General features: G+C 41.4%; 1 protein-coding gene across 1 annotated transcript in view; it reads left to right on the top strand.

The window, feature by feature from the left end:
* The window catches only part of GABRR3 (gamma-aminobutyric acid type A receptor rho3 subunit), a 46,948-nt gene continuing 23,592 nt past the window's right edge, over positions 477–23,832 (top strand). Inside the window, exons 1-4 of the mRNA XM_005674816.2 lie at positions 477–601; positions 9,535–9,647; positions 18,115–18,182; positions 20,202–20,425. Coding sequence (XP_005674873.1) covers positions 477–601; positions 9,535–9,647; positions 18,115–18,182; positions 20,202–20,425 — 530 coding nt within the window. The remainder of the gene's footprint in view (positions 602–9,534; positions 9,648–18,114; positions 18,183–20,201; positions 20,426–23,832) is intronic.

The following is a 23,832-nucleotide window of genomic DNA, read 5'->3' as shown; positions in this document are numbered from 1 at the left end:
TTGGAGAGGAAGATTCCTTTCTGGATTAAACTAATCATCTTTGTTCTCATTAAGCATATTATTTTGCTGAGTCGCTAAATATATTCAAATGATATTGTGTTGGATTAAGGGGACTTAAAGCCTAACCTCACTTCTTTGTCTGTGTACTACCGCCGCTGCGAGTTTATTGAGTCCAGGATCAAGCATCGCACTAAGAACCTTCCCTGCAAAGAGGAACTAGAGGATGGGAACGGAAAAGGAAAAAATCTGCTTTGTTTTTCTTGAATGGCTGATGATCCAGACAGATGTTTGCCTCTAAATCATGTCACTCCACTTAAGCTACTAGAACAAAGGACACAGCCCTGAAAGCAATGTCTCTCTTTCTTCCTTGATACCTTTTCACCTGGCACTCTAATTACTTTTAAAAGGACACGTGAAGAAGCAGTATTGCTAACAGCATTGGTTGTATCCGTCCACATTTCTTTCTTTTGGAAGAGATGATCCTGGCTTCCCGGCTGGTTTTCTTCACCTGCGTCTGGATCACACTGATGCCAAATGCTTCTGCTGTTGCTGAAATCAAGACGCCCCACCCTCGCTGCTCCTCTTCAATGGAACAGACTCGGTAAGACAGCCATACTCTAGTCCCAATTTCTCTCACCAGCTGCCTCTGCTGCTGCTGCTGCTAAGTCGCTTCAGTCCTGTCCGACTCTGTGTGACCCCAGATGGCAGCCCACCAGGCTCCCCCATCTCTGGGATTCTCCAGGCAAGAACACTGAAGTGGGTTGCCATTTCCTTCTCCAATACATGAAAGTGAGGCAGTCGTGTCCGATTCTTAGCAACCTCATGGACTGCAGCCTACCAGGCTCCTCCGTCCATGGGATTTTCCAGGCAAGAGTACTGGAGTGGGGTGCCATTGCCTTCTCCAACCAGCTGCCTCAGACCTATGGAAATATACCTTTAATGGTAGCACACATTTGTGGTAGTGATTGTCCCTAGAGAGAGTGCTCACTCATCAAAATAAATCACTTCTGGTTATCATAGAAAGAACAGAATCTGGGGTCCATGCTGGCATTTACATGCTTAATTTTATTCAAAGTAGTTAAAGGGCTCTTGTATGAGTCTTCTCTCAGGGATTGTATTTCTCCAGTGAGCAATGCATTTATTATTGATAATGACATGAGTTTAATGTTCCATCAAAAATTTTGGAGTAGAAATTAGTGTAAGTACCGATTTCTGATGTCAGAGTGTATACAGTTCCGTATATTGATGAGGCAGTACTGAAAGGCATCAAAGCCATTTGTTGTTTTCCAAGATTCGTTTTCCATTTGGTAAATTGTCTTTGAAATACCATCCTGAATGTCAATACATTGTCATTATTATCCTGTCATCAATAATCAAGGTATGTTTGAATCTGCTAGTGAAGGGGCATAGCTCTCTACTAGAATGACCAGTTCATCTGATTTGCCTGGGGCTCCATGGTCTTTCGGAGAAGGCAATGGCACCCCACTCCAGTACTTTTGCCTGGAAGATCCCATGGATGGAGGAGCCTGGTGGGCTGCAGTCCACGGGGTTGCTCAGAGTCGGACACGACTGAGTTACTTCACTTTCACTTTTCACTTTCATGAATTGGAGAAAGAGATGGCAACCCACTTCGTTGTTCTTGCCTGGAGAATCCCAGGGACGGGGGAGCCTGGTGGGCTGCCATCTATGGGGTCGCGCAGAGTTGGACACGACTGAAGCGGCTTAGCAGCCATGGTCTTCAGTGCTAGAAGTCCTAGGAACCCCCTCAGTCTCAGGCAAACTAGAACAACTAGTCACCATAGTACACAGGTAATGCTTCCCTAGTGACTCAGTGGTAAAGAGTCTGCCTGCAGTGCAGGAGACCAGAGTTTGATCCATGGGTCAGGAGGATCCCTTGGAGAAAGAAATGGCAACCCACTCCAGTGTTCTTGCTTGGGAAATCCCATGGACAGAGGAGCCTGGGGGCTGCAAAGAAGCAGACACAAGTGAGCAACTGAGCATGCACGCAGCCCAGTGCAATGCCTAGTACCACCCAGGTAACTTTAATAACCAGTGAATACCCTCCTGTCCTAGGGAAAGTCTTTCGTTTTCACCAAGTGCAAGATTCCCAAAAAGACCCAGGAGGAGAAATTGAGGAATGAAAGTGATTGTGATCACCCAGCCAACCTTGGTGACGTATGTTTCAGCCAGATTGCCCTCACATTTTGAATATTTATGAAGCACTCACTATAAGATCAGGAAAGGGAACATAAAAATTTAATAAATCCTTCTGAAGCCTCAGGTTTAATGACCAAAAACAAAAGCACTGTAGGGGAGTGGGGAGGAGGGGTCGCTAGAATCCTGATTCCTGCTCTGCTCTTAGAAATCAAAAACCATCTCCCATACTTCCCTTCCAGACTTGGCTTCCACACTCAGATCTATGATGTTATGAAGTCTTGTCCTGTTTAAACACTTTCTGTCTTCCCTGAGGCAATTAGGCAAGCAATATTCAGGAAATGTGAGGCTATCCAACCAGGCTGTATGTTTTTTTCAGGCTGCTTATAACATCTAGTATGTTTTAGTAGTATAATGTATCTAATTTTGAAACAATTTGAGATTGCTTAAAATATCATCTGTGACTTAAACAGTAGGGGTTTGCCCAGTTTGTTTGGTGGATGTGCAGATAAGAAGGGAGATAGTCATAGGGACTCACCAGTCTCACCAGCCCTCTATTGATGGGAGAATTGCTGGAGAAAAATCTGGCATGTGTATTTTGTAGGTGTCATTTAATGGACAAGAAGAAAACATCTTCCTTTGTGGTGGTGTGAGAATTTCCCTCTTATGTGAAGTGTCTCATTTTTAGACTCCAGTTAAAGAGGGAACCCTGGGCTTTCTACTCTATGGGGCCAAGAATGTTTGTTTTCACTTCTCTATATCCTAAGTGATAAGCCACAATATGATTCATTAAAATTTATGCCTACCTCTTTTGTTCTTCAAAGAAAAACCCTCTAGGACTCCAGGGATGGCATAAAATATACACCCTGGTTCAGAAGCAGCCACTTAAGATGAAAGCCATGCATTTCCCCAGTGGACAGAGTAATGCAGCCAGCCAGCTTCTGAGCTGTCACTCAGCACCCTTTCAGGCAGATTTTAAGGCATTTTGACAAAAATACAGAAATTACCGTGTAAGATAGTTTATAGAGTAAGGAACCCAGAATAATTTAGACCTTAGTATATGAATAAACGCTGTGAGGTTCTTTACCCCACACATGATCTGATTATCAATAATTAAATAAGTAATGAATTAATAATCCACACTTTCATAAGTTCAATTCAGTTCATTTCAGTCGTTCAGTCATGTCCAACTCTGCAACCCCATGGACTGCAGCAAGCCAGGCTTCCCTGTCCATAGCCAATTCCCGGAGCTTGCTCAAACTCACGTCCGTCGAGTCAGTAATGCCAACTCATAATGCAAGAGAACTAATAGAATGAGCGTGGAAAGACGACTTGATCTTTCTTTGAAAATTAGGAAATATATTTGTATAAATTAGGTCACATTGATGTACATTATTTTGAGCCAGTTTTCCTACAGTCAGGCCGTTTATCCTTAAATAGGCTATTAACTCTTTACATTCAGAATATAATTTTGCCCTTTGCCCAAAGACTCTCTTTTTTATCCAAATACTTTAAAAATATTTCATCCAAAGATTCATCCCTTTATTTCTTAAAAACAGGGTAGGGGAGAGGAGGAGTTGGTGAATAAATTAGGTATGGCAGGGGAAAATGTTCCTGTTTGGCCTAGGGGAGAGATCTGGCTCCCCAGTGATGCAAAGAAGATTAGGCATCCAGACTTGCTGAATATTTATTCATCCTTTCAACAGTTGTATTGAGTGCCTTCTGTAATGACGAGTATTGGGTTGGGAATTGAGAAGAACATACTGTCTCAGCCTTAAGAGTAATCAGCAGAGTGCCCAGGTTCTGTGTAAATCAGCTTGCAAGAGCCAGTTGTGAAAGTTTAAGGCTGCTAAAAATAAACTTATTAAAAATTAACTTATAGAGACATACAATTAAATAAATTATTTTTAATGAAAGTAATAAATACTTAAAGTTCACCATTTCCTAACTACTTTACTACATGTTACTATCGTGTATTGTTCTCCACTATTTATATCTATTTATGTCTGGAAGAAATGCTACACTATACTGGAATATATTATGCTATGTTATTGTTGTTCAGGCACTCAGTCATGTCCAAGTCTTTGCAACCCCATGGACTGCAGCACACCAGGCTTCCCTGTCCTTCACTATCTCCTGGAGTTTGCTCAAATTCATGTCCACTGAGTCGATGAAGAGTCGGACACGACTGAGCGACTGAACTGAACTGAACAGACTGAGTCGATGATGCCATCTAACCATCTCATCCCCTGTTATCCCCTTCTCCTCCTGCATTCAATGTATTATAGTACATACTACATACTATAGTGTAACTGTATACGGTATACTAGTACTATGTATACTATATATGAGTATATAGTAGAGTGTGGTATATACTGTGCAGTATACAACTTATAGTATACTATACCACTGTATAGGTGGTATTGTGTATTACACTAATATAGAATACTATCTTATCATATAAACTGTAATATATATACTACCGTACACAAAACTTATATTACATTGTATTGTATTGTACTATACTATACTACGGGCTACACCCTTCTCATTCATATCCATAGCTTGAAATCAGCTATGATGACAGTATGGAAATCAGCAAACACTACAAACAGGGCTTTTTTTTCCTGGGCTGTCTCTTGTTAAACATTTACTAGCACATCGAGAACCTAATGTAGACGCCAGGAGTGTCCTGCTGTTGTTGCTGCTGCTGCTAAGTCGCTTTAGTCGTGTCCGACTCTGTGCGACCCCATAGACAGCAGCCCACTGGGCTCCCCCGTCCCTGGGATTCTCCAAGCAAGAACTCTGGAGTGGGTTGCCATCGCCTTCTCCAATGTGTGAAAGTGAAGTCACTCAGTCGTATCTGACTCTGAGCGACCCCATGGACTGCAGCCCACCAGGCTCCTCTGGCCATGGGATTTTCCAGGCAAGAGGACTGGAGTGTCCTAGAGACTGCCAATTCAAACTGCTATGCAAGTAATATAGAAGTGACTGGCGGAGACTGAGGTAATTATTGGCTCAATGTTCCTCTGGAGGCAGAGGCTGGTCAGGTTAAGACTTTTCTTGGAAGAGAACTTCAGCCCGGTGTCACTAGATTTCCTGATTTTTCAAAAGAAGTATTCAGGTTTTCATGCAAAATTTTCCAATTTAATGCAAAAGTTTTCTTTCAGTAATGACTAAAAGCAGAATCATTTTTTCTAGGAAAGAGAAGAAGGCAGAAGACAAAGGGGCTTCAAATGATTCTTAGATGGAATCAGACCAGAAAATTCTGAGCTAAATCTGGTTCTCTGTCATAAATTAACCTCCCTTATTAGGCACATTTGCTTCTCTTGCCTTTGTCTGTTCTATTTGTCTTCATTTGATTAACTTTCTACTTGTATGCTTTTTTTTTTCAAGTCAGGGGTCTTCAAATAGGACACTTACGCTACTAGAGTATAATGGTTCCCTAAGGGTGCATGCAAGCTCTCAGAGGCACATGTGAGCATGGAAAGTTTTAAAATAATTATTTCTGGATCTCTGACTTCCTCTGACCTCTTTCCTAAAATGGATCCTCCTGAAAATTTGCCTGCAGTCTTCTCCGTAGCCTCTCTTTAGTGATTGCTCTGTCCCATTTAACAAAATAAAAGCACACACACCTCTTTTGTCTGAATCTTAACTATGTGTGTTACACGAGTGGATAAAACCCGCCTGGGTACAAAGAATCCATTACAGATGCTGTTAAGGTAGCTGATGACTTTAGTTTAAATGACACATCCTTTTCCAAACTGAGTGTTTTCCTTTTTTCTGGTTTTCTTTTTTGTGTGTGTGCTTTCAACAATATTGAAGAAAGAACCCACTGAATTTGTCAGGTTACAAATCATTAGAAAGAATTCTTGATGATACACCACAATGTGAATTTTGAAAAATAAGTAAGATGGAGTTGTTTAAGTTATAGTCCTGAAACAAAATTTCTTCCAATTCCATGTCCATGAGCAAAGTTTTTCTGTATTTTCATCTATAGAAGTGAAAAATAGGATCAAGGAAATGTAAATCAAAACCATGAAATATCGCCTCACAGCTATTAGAAGGGCTTTATCAAAAGAGACAAGAAATAACAAGTGCAATGAGTAATATCCATACACAGATATACAAAATAGGGAAAATGTACCATCACTTTATTAAGAAATACTTCTCCAATCAAATATAATCATAATTTTAATAATTATTTATCAACGTTTATATGAGTTATGTTTTACCCCATTTTTAATAGTCATAGAGGTTACAAAAGAATTTCTTTCAATGTGTATACATGTCTTCTCGGAAGGAAGTATGATAGGTGATAAAATTCAATGAAGAAAATAAAATGGAAATGCAAGTTTCAAGAAAACAAAGAACGAGAAGACAAAACTTCTGGTTTTTAAAGAGAAGCTTATTCATGTATATCAAAATGCATATTTTGAGTATTTCAGGCTCATTGGATACATTTAAAGGAGGAATATAAGTTTTATTTTAAATTATCAATATTTAATATTAAATTTTATGATTAAAAAATTGAAGATGACTACTTAAATATGTGTGAGGTTTTCAAAATTATTTCAGAGGGTGTCTAAGCCTCTGAAACCTTTTTGAGAAATAGATGGTGTATAAAGTCAAAAATTAGTAAACACAGGACATCTCACTACACACAAGCGGAGCCCTCAGGTAAGAAGAGGTGTGTGTGGTTGCAGGTACTGCCAGGAGGGCCGTTCACGCATGCACGCTCAGTCATTCGGCCATGTGCAGCTCTGAGACCCCATGGGCTGTAGCCTGCCAGGCTCCTCTGCCCGTGGGATTTCCCAGTCAGGAACACTGGAGTGGGTTGCCATTTCCTGCTCCAGGGGATCTTGCCAACCCAGGGATCAAACCCTGTCTCCTGCTTAACAAGCAGATTTGTAACCACTGTGCCACCTGGGAAGCCTCTTGCCTTTGGTAGCAGGCTGCATGTTCATTGTTCTGGGGATTCTTTATTTATTTATTTATTAGGATTACAATTCTGGAAATTTATTAGGATTGTTTTTTTTATTTTGTCCATTAGGGAAGCTACATGCGAAAGATACAACATACAGAATAACACAACTCCCAGACAGGGACAGGGTGGTATTTAGGGGAAGGGCATTCTGTCTTTGCTTTCCTATGTTCTATTTTTAATTTTTTAATTTTTTTTGTTCCTCTGGATGGAATTTCTGAGATGGGTATTCTGGGGATTCTTAATTAAGATTCATCCCTTCCAATCTCTGGAGGGCTATGCTTTTGAAAAGAGTACTAGAGATTACCATTGTGTCATATTACTAAAGAAGTTCACAAATTTCCATGAATTTCCACCCAAGGTAACATTCTAATTTTTCTTAAAATAATAACCAGCTAGCTTTTATAAAACATCTATTATTTTCCAGACCAGTAGTTCTCCTGAGAAATTGTTATAAATGCAAATTCTCAATACCCTAAAACTATGGAATTAGAAACTCTGGGCATGGAGCCCAGCAAACCTGGTAATTGAGATTCATACCAAAGAATATAGTACTTACAAACCATGTGGTAGGGGTCCTGGAACACAACAGGCATTTAATAAAAACCAGCTGCTATTACTTGTGCAATCAATGGATCACTCTAGCTCCTTGAAAGAGGTTTTCTAGTTAAGAGATGCTTGGAAGAAATAGTTCTCTGTGTCAGTTATTCATAGGATAAAATGACTTGTATTTAAAATCAAACTCATTTGTCTTCTACACAAAATCAGATTTGTTCTTCCAACTTCCCTATTTCTATCAATGGCAAAAATGCATACATAAATCTCTGAGGGTTTCAGCCAGAAACGTCTGTACTTAAACATCATAGTGGGTGCTCTCCGGAGCCCATAAACCTGGACATATTTCTTAAACCAACTGCTTCAGGATGTGAAATTCTCACCATCAAAGTATTAAGTTAAGAAATTGTGTCCATAAGTATTATGTTAAAAATTGATGTGTATTTCCTGAAGAAGACATGTATCAATGCAAAAGCCAATCAAGAAAGAGTAACTAGAACTTGCCTAGCAGAAATCAGCGTCTTGTGTTATTGCTGCTGCTGACGAAGACAGTGATGGTGACAGGAATGTTCTTTTTAAAGTGCAACACCAGCCAGCTTTTATTGAGGGCCTATTGTGTGCTAGGTCCTCCTCCCATCTCCCTGCACTTCCCACTGGCCAGGCAAGAGGGTGTGGAATTTTTTTTTTTAATAATTTCATTTACTTATTTATGGCTGTGCTGGGTCTTCGTTGCTATGTGGGCTCTCTCTAATTGCAGCGAGCTGGCTTACTCTCCAGCTGCAAGCTTCTCATTTCGGTGGCCTCCCTTGTTGCAGTTGCCACGCTCCGTGCACAATAGCTGTGCATGGCTTCGTTGCCCCACGGCATGTGGGATCTTCCCGGACCAGGGATGGAACCTGTGTCTCCTGCATTGGCAGGCGGACTCTTTACCACTGAGACACCAGGGGAGCCCAGGAATGTTCTTCTGGAAGAGGGACTGAGCAAGGTCTCAGGCACCTGGGACAAGAAGTCGGCTGCATGTCACTTACAGAGTTAGAACATGTCTGGGAAGTATGTGGCACAGGAAATGAGTCAGGAGACCCAGCAACTTGCCTGAGTTCAGAGCCAGGGAGCCACGGGCTTCACTCCCAGGTCAGGTCTCCACGCACACTGGAGAGGCCACCCGCTCTGCCTTGGCCCTAGGAAGTGTGCCTGCTTCACCACTGGACCAATCTCAGGTCCAGTCAACTGTCAGATCACCCATTTTCCCCTGGGATTCCTCTCCATGCCCATAGCCCTCCCTCAGTTCCAGAATCTGCTACAGGCATTCTTCCTCGAATCCGAAGCAGCACCTATACTTTTTGCACATTTTGTAAAACACTGTTTTCATCAGTTTACAATTTTCAGGTCTTTCTTTTTTTTTTTCTTAACATTATCTTAGTGCAAGAGGTAGTTTAACTTCTGTGACTCCAAGAATCACTCAGGTACCACGTTGAATGCAGATTCCCAGGCCCTGTGTCCTCTGGTTCTGGTTTAGTTGATCTGGGTTAGGGTCCATGGATCTGAATGTTGATCATCTCCACCCAGGTGCTAGTGACTAGGTTTCCCTACTAAAAACCACATTGTCAGGACCACATCCACACTCAAGTGTGTCATTCAAGGTACTTTACCTTACCTGTCCCACCCTTGTGAAAGAAAGAGTCAATGTTGGTTGATCTTTGTCTGTATGTAATATGAACTGAGAAAATGAGCTTTATGTGTATATTTTGGAGCATACCATGTTGAGCACAGAAAGCTAAACTAAATCAAAATATCCAGAAGCACATGTATCTCAAAAACAATTTTCTCCCTTGGAGGTCCAGCAAACAAGAAAGTAGAATGAGGAAGGAAGACAGTACCAAAGTGTGGCCCCTGAAATATAAGCAAATCCTCCACATAGAGGACCATGATTTTGCAATGAGACCTGGATTTGGAGGTGAGCACTATCTTCACAAAACTCCTGTGTTATAATCCATTGCATTGTCAAAACTAAGTTGAAAATTTGAAGCCATTAAGACCAAAACACAATACCATCAGTTTAACAAAGAAAAAGAAACAAAGAAGACCTTTTACAATGATCTTCTCTTGAATAAGAGCAATTGATAATTTATGCAGTTTAAGTTAACCAAAATGACCCATTGTTTACTATATACATTATCATAAAAAGTTTGTTCAATAAATAATACGTGTTCAAAAATAGTGAATGTATATATCTTGCCCATACAGCATATTGTTTTAATCAAAATCTACTGAGTGATATGATGGTATTCATAAAATCTTGTGAAACATGAGCTGGAACGCCTGACTTTTGTTGAAGAACTAGTCTGCCAAGTGTCATGACTCCCTGTGAACCACCTCTGCTGAGGGTATTTCTTTTAATTGCACCTAGCAATAAAAGTTGATTGAAATGTTGGAGCGCCAGGCACTGTGCTAAGCCCTTTAATGCACTGTCTCATTCCATGCTTGCAGTGACCCTATGAAGTAGGTGTTACAACCCTAATATTACAATGTGGAAATTAGAGCTTAGAGAAATTAAGAAATGTTCTCAAGGCCATGAAAAAGTAATGTGGTAGAACCAAGATGCAATGACTGGTAAGGAGAACAGAAGCAAACCACAGTAGGAGGCTATATTACTTGGAAAAAAGCCTTTCCTCCTGTCAGATTGTTTCATGTGCATATAGTTGCATCCCTGGGGGTACCAAGCTTTTCAGAGATACACAGGGTGTGGTAAAATCACCCAGTTGGGCTGTACTCTCCACCTTAGAGCTAAATGCATCCTGACTCTCCCGCTCCTGACCTAAGGTCTCCCACACCCATAATTTCCTGAACTGACAACTTTTCATGCTAGAGACGTGGAGGTAAGAGAAGTAGAATAGGTACCGCTTTTTGGTAATTAACACTTCAAGTACTTGGCGTCCATGGGAAGAACTCAATACTCATCATATTGTGGTTATGACAAAGGGAAGCACAACGCACAGGTGGGTACCACAGGAAACTAATGTGTTGACTGGTGAAATGTAAAAGTACATCAGGTAACTCTTACATTAAGGATTGTTTGGGTTTTGTTCTTTAATTTTCTGGAATCCATTGGGTTGCAATTCTAAGGGTCTGGTTGTGATTTTATTAGCGGGGGGGGGGGGTGTGCTTAATTGCTCGGTCATGTCCAACTCTTTGCAACCCCATGGACTGTGGCCTGTCAGGCTCCTCTGTCCATCCAGGGAAGAATACTCAAGTGGGTTTCCATGCCTTCCTCCAGGGGATCTTCTCAACCCAGGGATCAAACCCAGGTCTCCCACACTGTAAGCAGATTCTTTACTGTCTGAGCCACCAGGAAGCCCTTTATCAGGTTGATGATGCAAGTTTCAGCAGGCATCAGAGTCCCCGGGGGCTCCTTAGCTCCCAGATCACGGGCCTCACCCGCAGAGGCTTTGATTCACTAGATTTGAGTGGGGTCACCAATTCTCATGTCTTATACATTTCTTGGTGATGTTGATTCTGCCGGTCTGAGAATCACATTTAAATAAAAAGCTTCCTGAATAAAGTGAAAGAGGAGAGTGAAAAAGCTGGCTTAAAGCTCAACATTCAGAAAACGAAGATCATGGCATCTGGTCCCATCACTTCATGGCAAATAGATGGGGAAACAGTGGAAACAGTGGCTGACTTTATTTTTTTGGGCTCCAAAATCACTGCAGATGGTGATTGCAGCCATGAAATTAAAAGACGCTTACTCCTTGGAAGAAAAGTTATGACCAACCTAGATAGCATATACAAAAGCAGAGACATTACTTTGCCAACAAAGGTCCATCTAGTCAAGGCTATGGTTTTTCCAGTAGTCATGTGTGGATGTGAGAGTTGGACTGTGAAGAAAGCTGAGCACCGAAGAATTGATGCTTTTGAACTGTGGTGTTGGAGAATACTCTTGAGAGTTCCTTGGACTGCAAGAAGATCCAACCAGCCCATCCTAAAGGAAATCGGTCCCGGGTGTTCATTGGAAGGACTGATGCTGAAGCTGAAACTCCAATACTTTGGCCACCTCATGCGAAGAGTTGACTCTTTGGAAAAGACCTTGATACTGGGAGGGATTGGGGGCAGGAGGAGAAAGGGACAACAGAGGATGAGATGGCTGGATGGCATCACCAACTCGATTGACATGAGTTTGAGTGATCTCCAGGAGTTGGTGATGGACAGGGAGGCCTGGTGTGCTGTGATTCATGGGGTCACAAAGAGTCAGACACGACTGAGCGAATGAACTGAACTGAACTGATAATATTTTGCTTTTCAGGAGCATTTGTCACATTTATTGAACCTAATTTAAGATTTTTAGAAGACTCAAAATCAGTCAGGTTCAAAGATGTATGCTTTTTTTTTTTTTACTACCTATATCTGTTTTATAACTTTTTTTTTTACATCACTACTCAGATGTGTCATCCTTACCATAATTCTCCTGAAGATGTACTCTTAACTGCCATTCCCAATAGACAGTTTATTTCCCCCAACACAATTTGCCCAAAGTTTGGATAATATACTCTGCAACTGTTAGGCAGGTATTCTGGACATTGGTCCCCACGATTCTGAAGAGTCTCTAAAATCTTTCCCCTCCCACAATTTAGCTGGAGAACTTTTGTTTGAATTTAAACTTGACCAGCTGTGGGTGCTTGGAGCCATTAGGGGGCTCCAGACGCACAGGAATAGCTTGGAACTGGCCTCTCTGGAGTAGTGATTAGCAGCCCAAAATGATGTATTCCCTTCTATACGAATTCAAAAAGCTGCCCTAATTCCTGTTAGGTTAGGTTCGTCAATTTAATGAATTCCTATCCTAGAGGAAAGGGTTTTGTGGGTTTATTTTAGACCACTGAAAGCCAGAGAGATTAAGAGAAAAATTGATGCCCTTGAATTTGGACCTTGAAACAAGCACTCTACACTTTGTAACTCAAAGTGTTCCAAGGACCAGCTGCAGAATCGCTTGGGAATTAGTTAGAAATGCAGAAGATCAGGCCCCACCCCAGGCTTTCTGAATAAAAATCTGCATTTTTAACAAGATCCCCAGGTGATTCAACTATAACTTTACAATTTGAGAAGCACCGTCATAAATTACCAAGAGCTGATCCAAAGCTTTTATCTTAAAACATTTATGCCTTCTTTCTCTCTCCTTTCTATCACCCCCATCCCCCAAAAAACATAATATTGATCTTAAATTTCCATTTCTCTTGATCTGTTAGGGATACGTGTTAAGAATTTTTAAAACAATTTTTTTTTCCTGAGGCTACTTTGTGGGGTCATTAAAAATGCAATGGAAATGTACTGCTTAGTGGCAGGTGGCAAATCATCCCACGATTAAGAAATTTTTCTGACAGTCATGGACTGGGGCTAAATGGTGTCCAAGTGGCTTGGGTATTCAGTCAGTTCAGGCAGAAAAAATCCATAAATTCAGTCAGAAGTGTCAGTCTGGTAGCTCTGTGAAATATAGTCCTTAACCTTCTCTTGTCTTGGTTAGAACAGCTTTTTATACCGGTGGCCCATTCTCCGTTCTCTCAAGCCTGCTTTCCTGGGAAACTCAAGCTGCAGGATATAAAAGACAGGCTTAAATTTATCTTCTCTTTCTTTATACTTGTCCATAACACAGCACACACACATTCTTCTTTCCTCTTGAGCTAAATGTAACTTCAGCACTTCTCTTGCCTTAATGTTTTCCTAATTAGCTTTAACATTAAAACCAGCTGCTACTGCAGTGTTTTTTACTTTTATAAAGCATTAGAAGATTAATTGACTCATTATGTGGAAACAGGAGGATATAAATTTAAGGGAGCCTTTTGTTTAACTTGGGTTATAAATCGCAGCTCATTTTCTTTATTTATGCTTTCCCTACCCTTTACATCTCCCATAACTAAGGGCTTCTTCTGTTTTAGTTGTATAGATGATGATTTCTTTGTTTCTTTAAAGTGAAATCAATTCAGCATCTAGATACTGGCTACTGAGTTAAAACAAAAGCTGAAGTTGTAAAAGCCACTTGTGTAGGCTTTGCTTGTCAAACAGGAGGACCAGATTGGGAGCCAGGGGGAACTGGCTGTATTCCTGCATTAACCAGCTCTAGCTTTCAGGCAAGGTCTTCAACCTTGCTGGGCATGAGTTCCCTCATATGTCAAATGGAGCTAAATTGGTTCTACCTAGCTAACTAACATGGAGAAGGCAATGGCTCCCCACTCCAGTAGTCCTGCCTGGAAAATCCCGTGGACAGAGGAGCCTGGTAGGCTGCAGTCCATGGGGTCGCTGAGGGTCGGACACGACTGAGTGACTTCACTTTCACTTTTCACTTTCATGCATTGGAGAAGGAAATGGCAACCCACTCCAGTGTTCTTGCCTGGAGAATCCCAGGGACGGGGGAGCCTGGTGGGCTGCCGTCTATGGGGTCGCACAGAGTCGGACACGACTGAAGCGACTTAGCAGCAGCAGCAGCACCTAACTAACAAAGTGGCTGTAATGATAACATGATATATATCAAGTATTTTAAATGTACTACACAAATAAGATGAATAACTTTTATTTAGATCCCCTTATTCCAGCATGCATAAAAGTAAGATTGATGATTTTTACATGTATAATATAATATAGTATAATATACATGGCAGTATAAATGTCTGTGCTGCTACCTAGTTAGTGATCCTGGGAAATCAACGCCTAATTGTAATACCTAACAGTTATTTAATTTTTACTATATTCCAAATGCTTTATACAGAGAATTAATAAGAGCATTTATGAAACTGGTATTATTCATGTTCTCTGTATCACACATTACTATATACTGAATAAGTTGGTTAAGACATGTAATGTTAGGTTAGGCTAAGGACTTGATATGCATTTTTTTATTTAGTTTCACAGCAACCCCATTAGGCACAGACCGTATATGTATGTCCCCTATTTCACAGATGAGCAAAAACTGAGGCTTAGAGGAGTTAAGGATTACAGAAGGTTAAACTCAGGTTTATATGGTTACAAATTTCATAGTTTTTAATCTTTTTGCTTTATTATCACCTTTTCTCTGAGACTCAGCTCCTATTTTGCAAAAAAGAATGATTTTTTGGAGCTTTTAAGAAGCTCCCAAATTCTATGATTTTACATCTTGCTTTTACTCACCCTCATCCTCCACTCTGTCCTCAGAATGTCAGAGCAGAGTTTACAGTCCTGGACCCAGGAGAAGATGCACTTGGGCATCAAATGCAAAGGAGACAAAAATGAGGTCAGATAGCATCTGAGGACAAATACTTTCCTTTGAGATGAAAGAGCTCATCCTGACAAAAATAGAATAAATGGGAGAGAGGAAAGAAGAAATCTAAGACGTATTTTGGAACCATTCCTAATGGACAAGCCATGTTTTTACCCTGCTGTCAGTCCAGCCTTCAGACAACCCTGAGGGCCCAGTGCTTGTCCAGTGGTGGCACGAATGTCCTTGTATGGTGGTGTTAGAAGACTGCCCTGGCTTGCAGAGATACTCATCAGTAACTGGGTCCTACTTACAAGTCATAAACATCCTGAATCCAAGTTGTGCTCACACTTTGTCATAAAATAAACACTGTATGAGAAGCACTGGATCATTCTTTAGTGAAGAATGGGCTGATTGTCTCAATGTTTGAATGTAAGACTGGAAATTGTGGTCTGTAGTCTGAGGAATAGGTTCACATTTTGCTGAATTCAGTTAGTTCAGTTGCTCAGTCATGTCCGACTCTTTGCAACCCCATGGACTGCAGCACACCAGGCTTCCCTGTCCATCACCAACTCCCAGAGCTTGCTCAAACTCATGTCCATCGAGTAGGTGATACCATTCAACTATGTCATCCTCTGTAAATCTGCTGAATTGTAGTAACAATAACATGTATTCTATGCTATTTATTGAGTATCCACTAAGTTTATCAACTGTATTATTTCTAGTCTTTACATAAGTCTCCTTGGTGAGACCACTACTGGATCTGATAGTTGAGGACCCTAAGCTTAGAGATTTTACTGACCCTAGTTCTCATGTGAGTCATGGAGCTGGATTCAAGCTCTGGTCGGGACTCTAATGCCAACATTTTCTCCAGGATGTTCTGTTCCCTCTCCAAGTCCTTTCCCATCTCTTCAGTCCTTTGGAGTATTGGAGTTAGTGGGAGGAATTACTCATCCTGAAAGGCCAGACAGGGCCAGGGACGAGATCTTTGCATGAAGTGTATATTTTGATAGCTCTACCAGTTAAAGAGGGCTTTTCCAGTGACTCAGTGGTAAGGAATTCATCTGCAATGCAGGAGATGTGGGTTCGATCCCTGGGTTGGGAAGATCCCCTGAAGGAAGACATGGCATCCCACTTCATCCCACTTGCCTGGCAAATTCCATGGACAGATGAGCCTGGAGGGCTACAGTCCACAAGGATGCAAAGAGCTGGACATGACTGAAGTGACTACGCACAGACACGTCAGTTAAAGAAAAAAGGCAAAACAACATAAAAGCATCAGAGCTAAACCTGATAAAGGGATAATACTGAGCTGTTCCCAAGTTAATGCTTAATCATAATTATCACTGAACAATATTTTAATAGAATTGTCATTATTAATACTATTGGAAGTGATTGGTCCAATATGGCAGGAAGTAGTTAGCAGTTCAGATGCAAGTAAGGTATTCCTACAGCCTGAAACAGAAATATATTCTAGTGACAGGCCAATGCCTGGCTAGTTGAAATCCTTGTAAGTAAGGAATGATATCGAGGGTTTCGATTTATAAAAGAGGGAATCTGTGTAGATAAAGTGAAGGTAATGTCAGCCACGAAGAAGAACTAAAGAGCCTCTTGACGAAAGTGAAAGAGGAGAGTGAAAAAGTTGGCTTAAAGCTCAACATTCAGAAAACTAAGATCATGGCATCTGGTCTCATCACTTCATGGCAAATAGATGGGGAGACAGTGGAAACAGTGGCTGACTTTATTTTCCTGGGCTCCAAAATCAATGCAGATGGTGATTGCAGTCATGAAATTAAAAGATGTTTACTCCTTGAAAGGAAAGTTATGACCAACCTAGACAGCATAAAAAGCAGAGATATTACATTGTCAACAAAGATCCATCTAGTCAAGGCTATGGCTTTTCCAGTAGTCATGTATGGATGTGAGAGTTGGATTATAAAGAAAGCTGAGTGCTGAAGAACTGATGCTTTTGAACTATGGTGTTGGAGAAGACTCTTGAGAGTCCCTTGGACTGCAAGGAGATCCAACCAGTCCATCCTAAAGGAGATCAGTCCTGGGTGTTCATTGGAAGGACTGATGCTAAAGCTCCAATACTTTGGCCACCTGATGTGAAGAGCTGACTCATTTGAAAAGACTCTGATGCTGGGAAAGATTGAAGGCAGGAGGAGAAGGAGACAACAGAGGATGAGATGGTTGGATGGCATCACCGACTCAATGGACATGGGTTTGGGTGGACTCTGGAGTTGGTGATGGACAGGGAGGCCCTGCGGTTCATGGGTTGCAGAGTCGGACATGACTGAGCGACTGAACTGAACTGAATGTCAGCCAGTTAATCGGTGGGGGGGGGGGGGAGTAGGCATAGATGGTGCACAGGGACTGGTGAGGCAGGTCTTGTTTTATAATGTATTATACTGGGGCTTCCCTGGTGGCTCAGGTGGTAAGAGAATCCATCTGCAGTGCAGGAGACCCCAGTTCAATCCCTGGGTTGGGAAGATCCCCTGGAGAAGGGAATGGCTACCCAGTATTCTCGTCTGGATAATCCCATGGACAGAGGAGCCTGGCGGGCTACAGTCCATGGAGTTGCAAAGAGTTGGACACGACTGCTCACACACACATATATGCATGACATTTCATACACAGTACTAAATAACGCAGTTAGTAGCATCAGCATCCCCTCACACAGGAACAGACGAAACTCTCTGTAGAGTGTAACAAGGGACTGTCTTGGTCTCAGTTTGTTCTCTGGGCACGTAAGGCTGATTCTATGAGACCCAACTGCACACAAATCTAGAACTTGCCTGTCTGAAGTTCCTCCCATTCTGATTTTCAGAATACTCTCAGAATTCACATTTCTAAGGATGTCTGCTTCACCCCAATGCAAGTTATGGTCTCTGTTTATCTGGGAAGGGACATTTCTGAATGTGCAGCATCCCTGGGTAGCACTGTTGTCAGTGTGTCCCTCTAGCCTGCCCACGTGAAAGAGACTGATTTTTAGGCAAGAGAGGAAAGGCTCCCACATTTGCCAAAATCATGAACTTCATGCAAGTCTGCTCCCTGAATATGTAATAATATATCAATAGATAAGTGAGAAATTTATCATTAAAACTTGAAAAGTAATTCATTTGCAGCATTGATCTCTCTCCACTTTAAATGTTTCCAAAAATAATCCTGATTCCTCACTATATCCTCATTCTTCTTTCTTAAGGGTCTCCAGTGCCAGTGGGTATAGATGTCCAGGTTGAAAGTATTGACAGCATTTCAGAGGTTGACATGGTAAGTTTCTCCTTGAGATGCTTTTTTCTGAATGGATAGATTCTCAGTAGTGTCAAATCACTGATGTTTTAATAAATCATCTTAATTATGGATGTTATTTATTTTTCCTGCTTTGCTTAATAAAGTTGAAGTTGTTTTATTCTTTTTTAACTATTATCTCTGCCCTGGATTATAATTCTCATTCCTTTCTTTCTCTTCTCCTTTTCTTCTATTGGCTTTACAGTGTCCCAAAGGACAGAATATACTTAGCTATGTGACTTGAACCTTGGTACTCAGTATCGGCAAAAAACTGGTCTGCATTCTCCATGCCCAATCAAGTGATCCCCAGCGTTGGCTTCTTTTGCTTATCATTTATCATTTTCCAGCCCTCCCTTATTTCACCCTGAAGCCACTTTCAATCTCTTTAGTTTTGTCCAGCTCTCCTCCCAGTGGGCGATTCAGCCTGCTTCCCATGAGAGTGCCAAGTAGTGGTGATGCTGGTGTATCACTGACCTGTGCCAGTGTCTGCCATTTGACTTCATAGGCTCAGTGTTTGCCCGGTGCCCTTCAGATCAGACTGAGCATCTAAACACAAATATATGCTTATTAAAGCAATCCATGCAGTAACCCACAGGATTCCCTGTGGAGTGGTGTTATGGTAATGAATGAACCATTGTATTTATTCACTCTTACCCTAATTCAAAATTACACGTGGCTGGTGCTCCCAGATTAACCCAGAGCAATAATACAATGTACCTCTATTCTGATCCTAAGAAAAACAAATGAGCTCATCATTACTTGATGACTTGTTTGTGGTTTGCTGAGATTTGTCCTTCACTGGAGTAATGCATGTTGAAGTTCTATTATATGTGTTATTTCGAGAAGAATTTGAATGACACATTGTCATTGCCTACATCCTATAACTTAGGTGAAGATAGGAGAATTTCTATTCAAACAAACAAAATACTCGTACCTGAGAGCCAAACAAAACTCAAATAATTGATTAAGCAAATTTTTTTCTGCTAAAATAATGTTAATCTAACTTTTCCCCCTTATCCTTGCCTCCTTATGACTGGAATGCATATAAACAATTTAAAATCCTGAGTCATACCGGATCAGAATCTCTGAGAACTAGCTTCTGGGGGATGTGTCATATTAACAAATGCACAAGTGATTTTTGGCACACTACAATCCAGCACCACCATTTCCTGGTATTTGTTCTGTGTCTCAAGCTGAAGATCACCATCTCTTTCTCAGGACCTCTGTCAACATTGCTGTTGTTTAGTGGCTCAGTTGTGTCTGACTCTTTTGCAACCCCAGGGACTATAGCCCACCAGGCTCCTCTCTCCATGGGATTCTCCAGGCACGAATACAGGAATGGGGTACCATTCCCTTCTCCAGGGTATCTTATCGATCCAGGGATTGACCCACATCTCCTGCACTGCAGGAGGATTCTTTACCACTGAGCCACCAGGGAAGCCCCTCTGACAACATGCTTTCCATTAAAATGCTTAAAAACTCCAATAAATGTGTTCAGGTTCTTATAGGACTGTAAGTTTATTCAACTTGGGGAGGACTGCTTTAACAAAAACAGTAGAAATATATGGGTATAAAATCAATCAGAAAAGTGAATATTTATTTACAGTGAGAGAAAAAGCGAACTAAAGTACCAGAAAAAAAAAAAATCAAAATGAAATACCAGACCATGATGTTTCAGGTCCCTCTCTTCTGAGATCATCTTAGGTGATTTACCAGAGTGCTCAGATAGAAATGCATCCCACTTATAACCTGTTTCCCCTCAGCAACTTGAATACTTGATGATTTTCAGAAACTTTCAGCATTCACCAGAGTCCAGGGGAGGAGAGGCTCTGTGATGGAAGCTCAGTAGCTTTATTCTGAATCTACCTGAAGATATAATATAAGCCATTCAGGCACAGGCCATTAACACCTATGGAAACCAATGGAGACTGATAGTACTGACTGGTCATCCTGAATCATATTTCTGCTGGCCTTGACTTGTCTCTTTTTCTCCCTGCCTAGGACTTTACAATGACTTTTTATCTCAGGCATTACTGGAAAGATGAAAGGCTCGCCTTTCCCAGCAAGACCAACAAAAGTATGACTTTTGATCATAGATTAATCAAAAAGATTTGGGTGCCTGATATCTTCTTTGTCCATTCTAAGAGATCCTTCATCCACGACACAACTGTAGAGAACATCATGCTGCGTGTCCACCCTGATGGAAACGTCCTCTTCAGTGTCAGGTGAGGAGGGCTGTCTCCTGCCTTGGGCTCCCTTGCACCGCACCATCTACACCAACACTAGGGGGGCTCACTGTAGGCTGAACTCCCAATATTGCTGTGTTTAGTAATGCTGGCACTTCAGACACAACCAGAAGATGTGAATTTTTTCCTGATTCTAACTCCCAGGTTTTGTTTCTATAATGACTTTTAATAATTAGCATTTTGTTTATTCTTTTTAAGATTTATTTCTTTATTCATTGGCTGTGGTGGGTCTTTGTAAACGCATGCGGGCTTTCTCTAGTTGTGGAGAGCAGGACTGCTTTTCACCATGGTATGCAAGCTTCTCATTGCGGCAGCTTCTCTTGTTCCAGAGCACGGGCTCTAGGCCTGTGGACTTCAGAAGCTGCGGCGCGTGGGCTCAGTAGTTGTGGCACACAGGCTTAGTTGCTCCAAGACGTGTGGACTCTTCCTGCACCAGGGATCGAGCCAGTCTCGGGGTCCAGCCCCGGTGGATCCAGGGTAATTCGAAGGTGGGGACGGAATCGGCGTCCTAGGAAAAAACTTATTTAATTACAGATATAGAGAGAGATTAGAAATGGATAGTGTAGTAGGAAAATTAGTGGAGAAAAAGAGGCTGAATAACTTGGTTTACGTGGAATACCAATCACCACCTACGTAGGCCACAGGCGTCTTTCCGTTCTCCCGAAGGAGAGGAGGCACTGAGGCCTCCCCAGTCCGATCTTAGAAGCCCAGGCAGAATTAGCAGGCTTGGTGAGTACCCACATTCCAGATGGGAATTCAGCCAGAAAAATGGGGAGCAAGAAAGAAAAGACACGGGGGAATCAGTCTTTCCAGAAACAGATCCAATTTCTTTATTTTTTAGGTTTGCTTATATACCTTTTGTTATACATAGGGATGAATACAGAGTCACACGGGGGTCAGAAGTCCTGAACTTTATCAAAATCAGGTGTTTCACATAAATGTATAAAAAAAAGTTCTTAGGGGTTTTACATCATCATCTGGCCATGAGACCTGCTGATATTTTATGATCCTTTCTTTCTGATAACCAAAAACTTATTTTTTCCAAGGGTGTTTTTTCTTAAACCAGGTGCCATGCTCTGAAGGTACCAGATAAAGTTGCATTCCTATAGGGTGAGGGTGTAGTGGGTTACAACTAAGAAAGGAATTTATTTAACCTAAGGTTAACATGATTAACCTTAAAGGTTAATACTTATTTCTCCTATATGCTAGTTATATTCATTATAAGGGCAGGGAATATGGAGATTTAGCAGCAAACATCAGCCCAACACATGAAAACCCTTCACCAACATTCCCCTTAAGATCTATTTAGTCTTAAGATAGTGGTAAAGTCACATTTTTACATAGCAAGGACACAGTGATTTATAACAAAGTACAGTGATCTATAACAAAAGAGAAAATTCATTAACTCAAAAAGTCTAGTATTGCTAACATCAAAAACTACTATATTTCCTTTTCTATATTCCAAATACATTGATTAATATATTCCCAGGTGCCTAAGGATGTGGAGGCCTGGCGGCAATCATTGACTCAACAACAAGAAAAGCCCTACGCTAATTAAGACTGTCAAAATACTCCAAGCTCTCTGTGCTGTTTATGGTTGAGAGGTAGTAAACAATCATGTGCTTAGTGGCAGGAGCGTGGATAACCCCGTCATACAAACTAGTCTGTCAGCAGAGAGGTTTGACCTGAGACACCCTTGTCACATCCACGGCAGGGAATTAGCAGCAATTATTGGCACAACAAATGAAAAACCCTTTACCAGTATAATTCCTAACCAACCCACTATACTAATAATTTCTAACTTCCCAGAAAGAATCTGCCTTTAGTAAGTCTAAAACATCTCTTGCCTCTCACGGTTGGGAGGCTGTAAACAATCACATGTGGCCAGACGAACCTGTACAGGCAGGCTAGATAACCTTCAGAGGAGTTCGTAAGTTGAAACACTCTTGTCACGCCCAGGAATTTTTATTGACTTGGAGCTGTAAGTTAACTCCTTCTCCGAGAGAGGTAATGGGGGTCAGCCCCCCATAAAGTCAGGGGTATAGGTGAGAGCATAAAACAGTAAAGTAGGCACTCTGGTTCTGGGGGTAGATGCTCGGGAACAGGAGGTTTCCTGAGGCTCGACTCTGCCTTTGCGTATGCCAAGCTTCCTTCCTCATGACCTTTGCCGAGGGCGGAGTTCCTCACACTGGCTCCCGGCAAGCCAGTGTCCCTTGCAGTGCAGGGTGGATTCTTAACCACTGGACCACTAGGGAAGCCCCTAACTCCAGGGTTTTAAAGAATGATTTCCTAATCTAACTGTACCCACTCTGGGCATATACTGGAGAATAATAGGAAATAAGGTTGGACAAAATGGAGCTGAATTATGGATAGCCTTAAGGGTCTAACCCACAGTTTTTTATAGGTACCCAAACTGCTTTTCCTCCTCACCGATGCCACCCTACCCTGTACCCCACCAAGCAGTCTTGGAATCTTGGATTAACTAAATAATTTTGTTAAGTATGTCCTTCACTCTTCACATGAAGATACAGTCATCATGCACGTTACCCCTAATTTCTTCATTTAAAACTTGTTGAAAATGAAAAACAAAATTTTAATTTAAAATATTTGATCTGTGCTAATGGACCTATCCAAATGATAAATAGGAGTTCTGTATTCTGTTGGATATCAAAAATTTTAATAAAGTATTTGTTCAGACACTATGCTATAATATCCCTCCATCTTTACTATAACATTTTTTTTTTAGCCTAATGAGTCCAGTGCTTACTGACTGACCTACCATAGGTAATCTTAAAAATGTTTGGTAAACCCAAGAAATTCATTTTTTCAAATGTCTTAGAAATCCCAGAAAGATTCAGTAGTAAACCGAAAAAGAAGTTAGCTCTCCAGAGGATATCCATGTCCTAATCTCTGGAACCTAGGAAGGTGACTTTATTGGGGAGTGGGGGAAACTTACACAGATATGATTAAATGAAGGGTCTTGAGACAAGGAAATTATTCTGGGCTATCTGGGTTGGACTGAATGCAATCATCAGTGTCCTTGTAAGAGAAAGGCAGGGGAGGATTTAACACACATGGAAGAGTAGGAAGTAGTGTGATGGTGAAGACAGACTGGAGTGCGCAACCACCAGCCCAGGAAAGCTGGCGACTTCCGGGAGCTGTAAGAAGCAGAGGATGACTCTCACCCTCGAGCTTCGGGAGGAGGCAGGGTCTTTCTGACACCTTGGTTTCAGTCCAGTGATGCTCATTTCAGACTTCTGGCCTCCAGAACTGTGAGAGAATACATTTCTGTTCTTTTAAACCGCCAAGTTTATGGTAATTGTTTACAGTGAAAATATGTTCTTTTTACTCATTAAAAACACCTTGCTTGCTCTAGTACAAAGATT

The sequence above is a fragment of the Capra hircus genome, chromosome 1 (genome assembly GCF_001704415.2).
Source record: "Capra hircus breed San Clemente chromosome 1, ASM170441v1, whole genome shotgun sequence".
Classification (NCBI taxonomy): domain Eukaryota; kingdom Metazoa; phylum Chordata; class Mammalia; order Artiodactyla; family Bovidae; genus Capra; species Capra hircus.
This window is presented reverse-complemented; position numbering and strand designations above follow the sequence as displayed.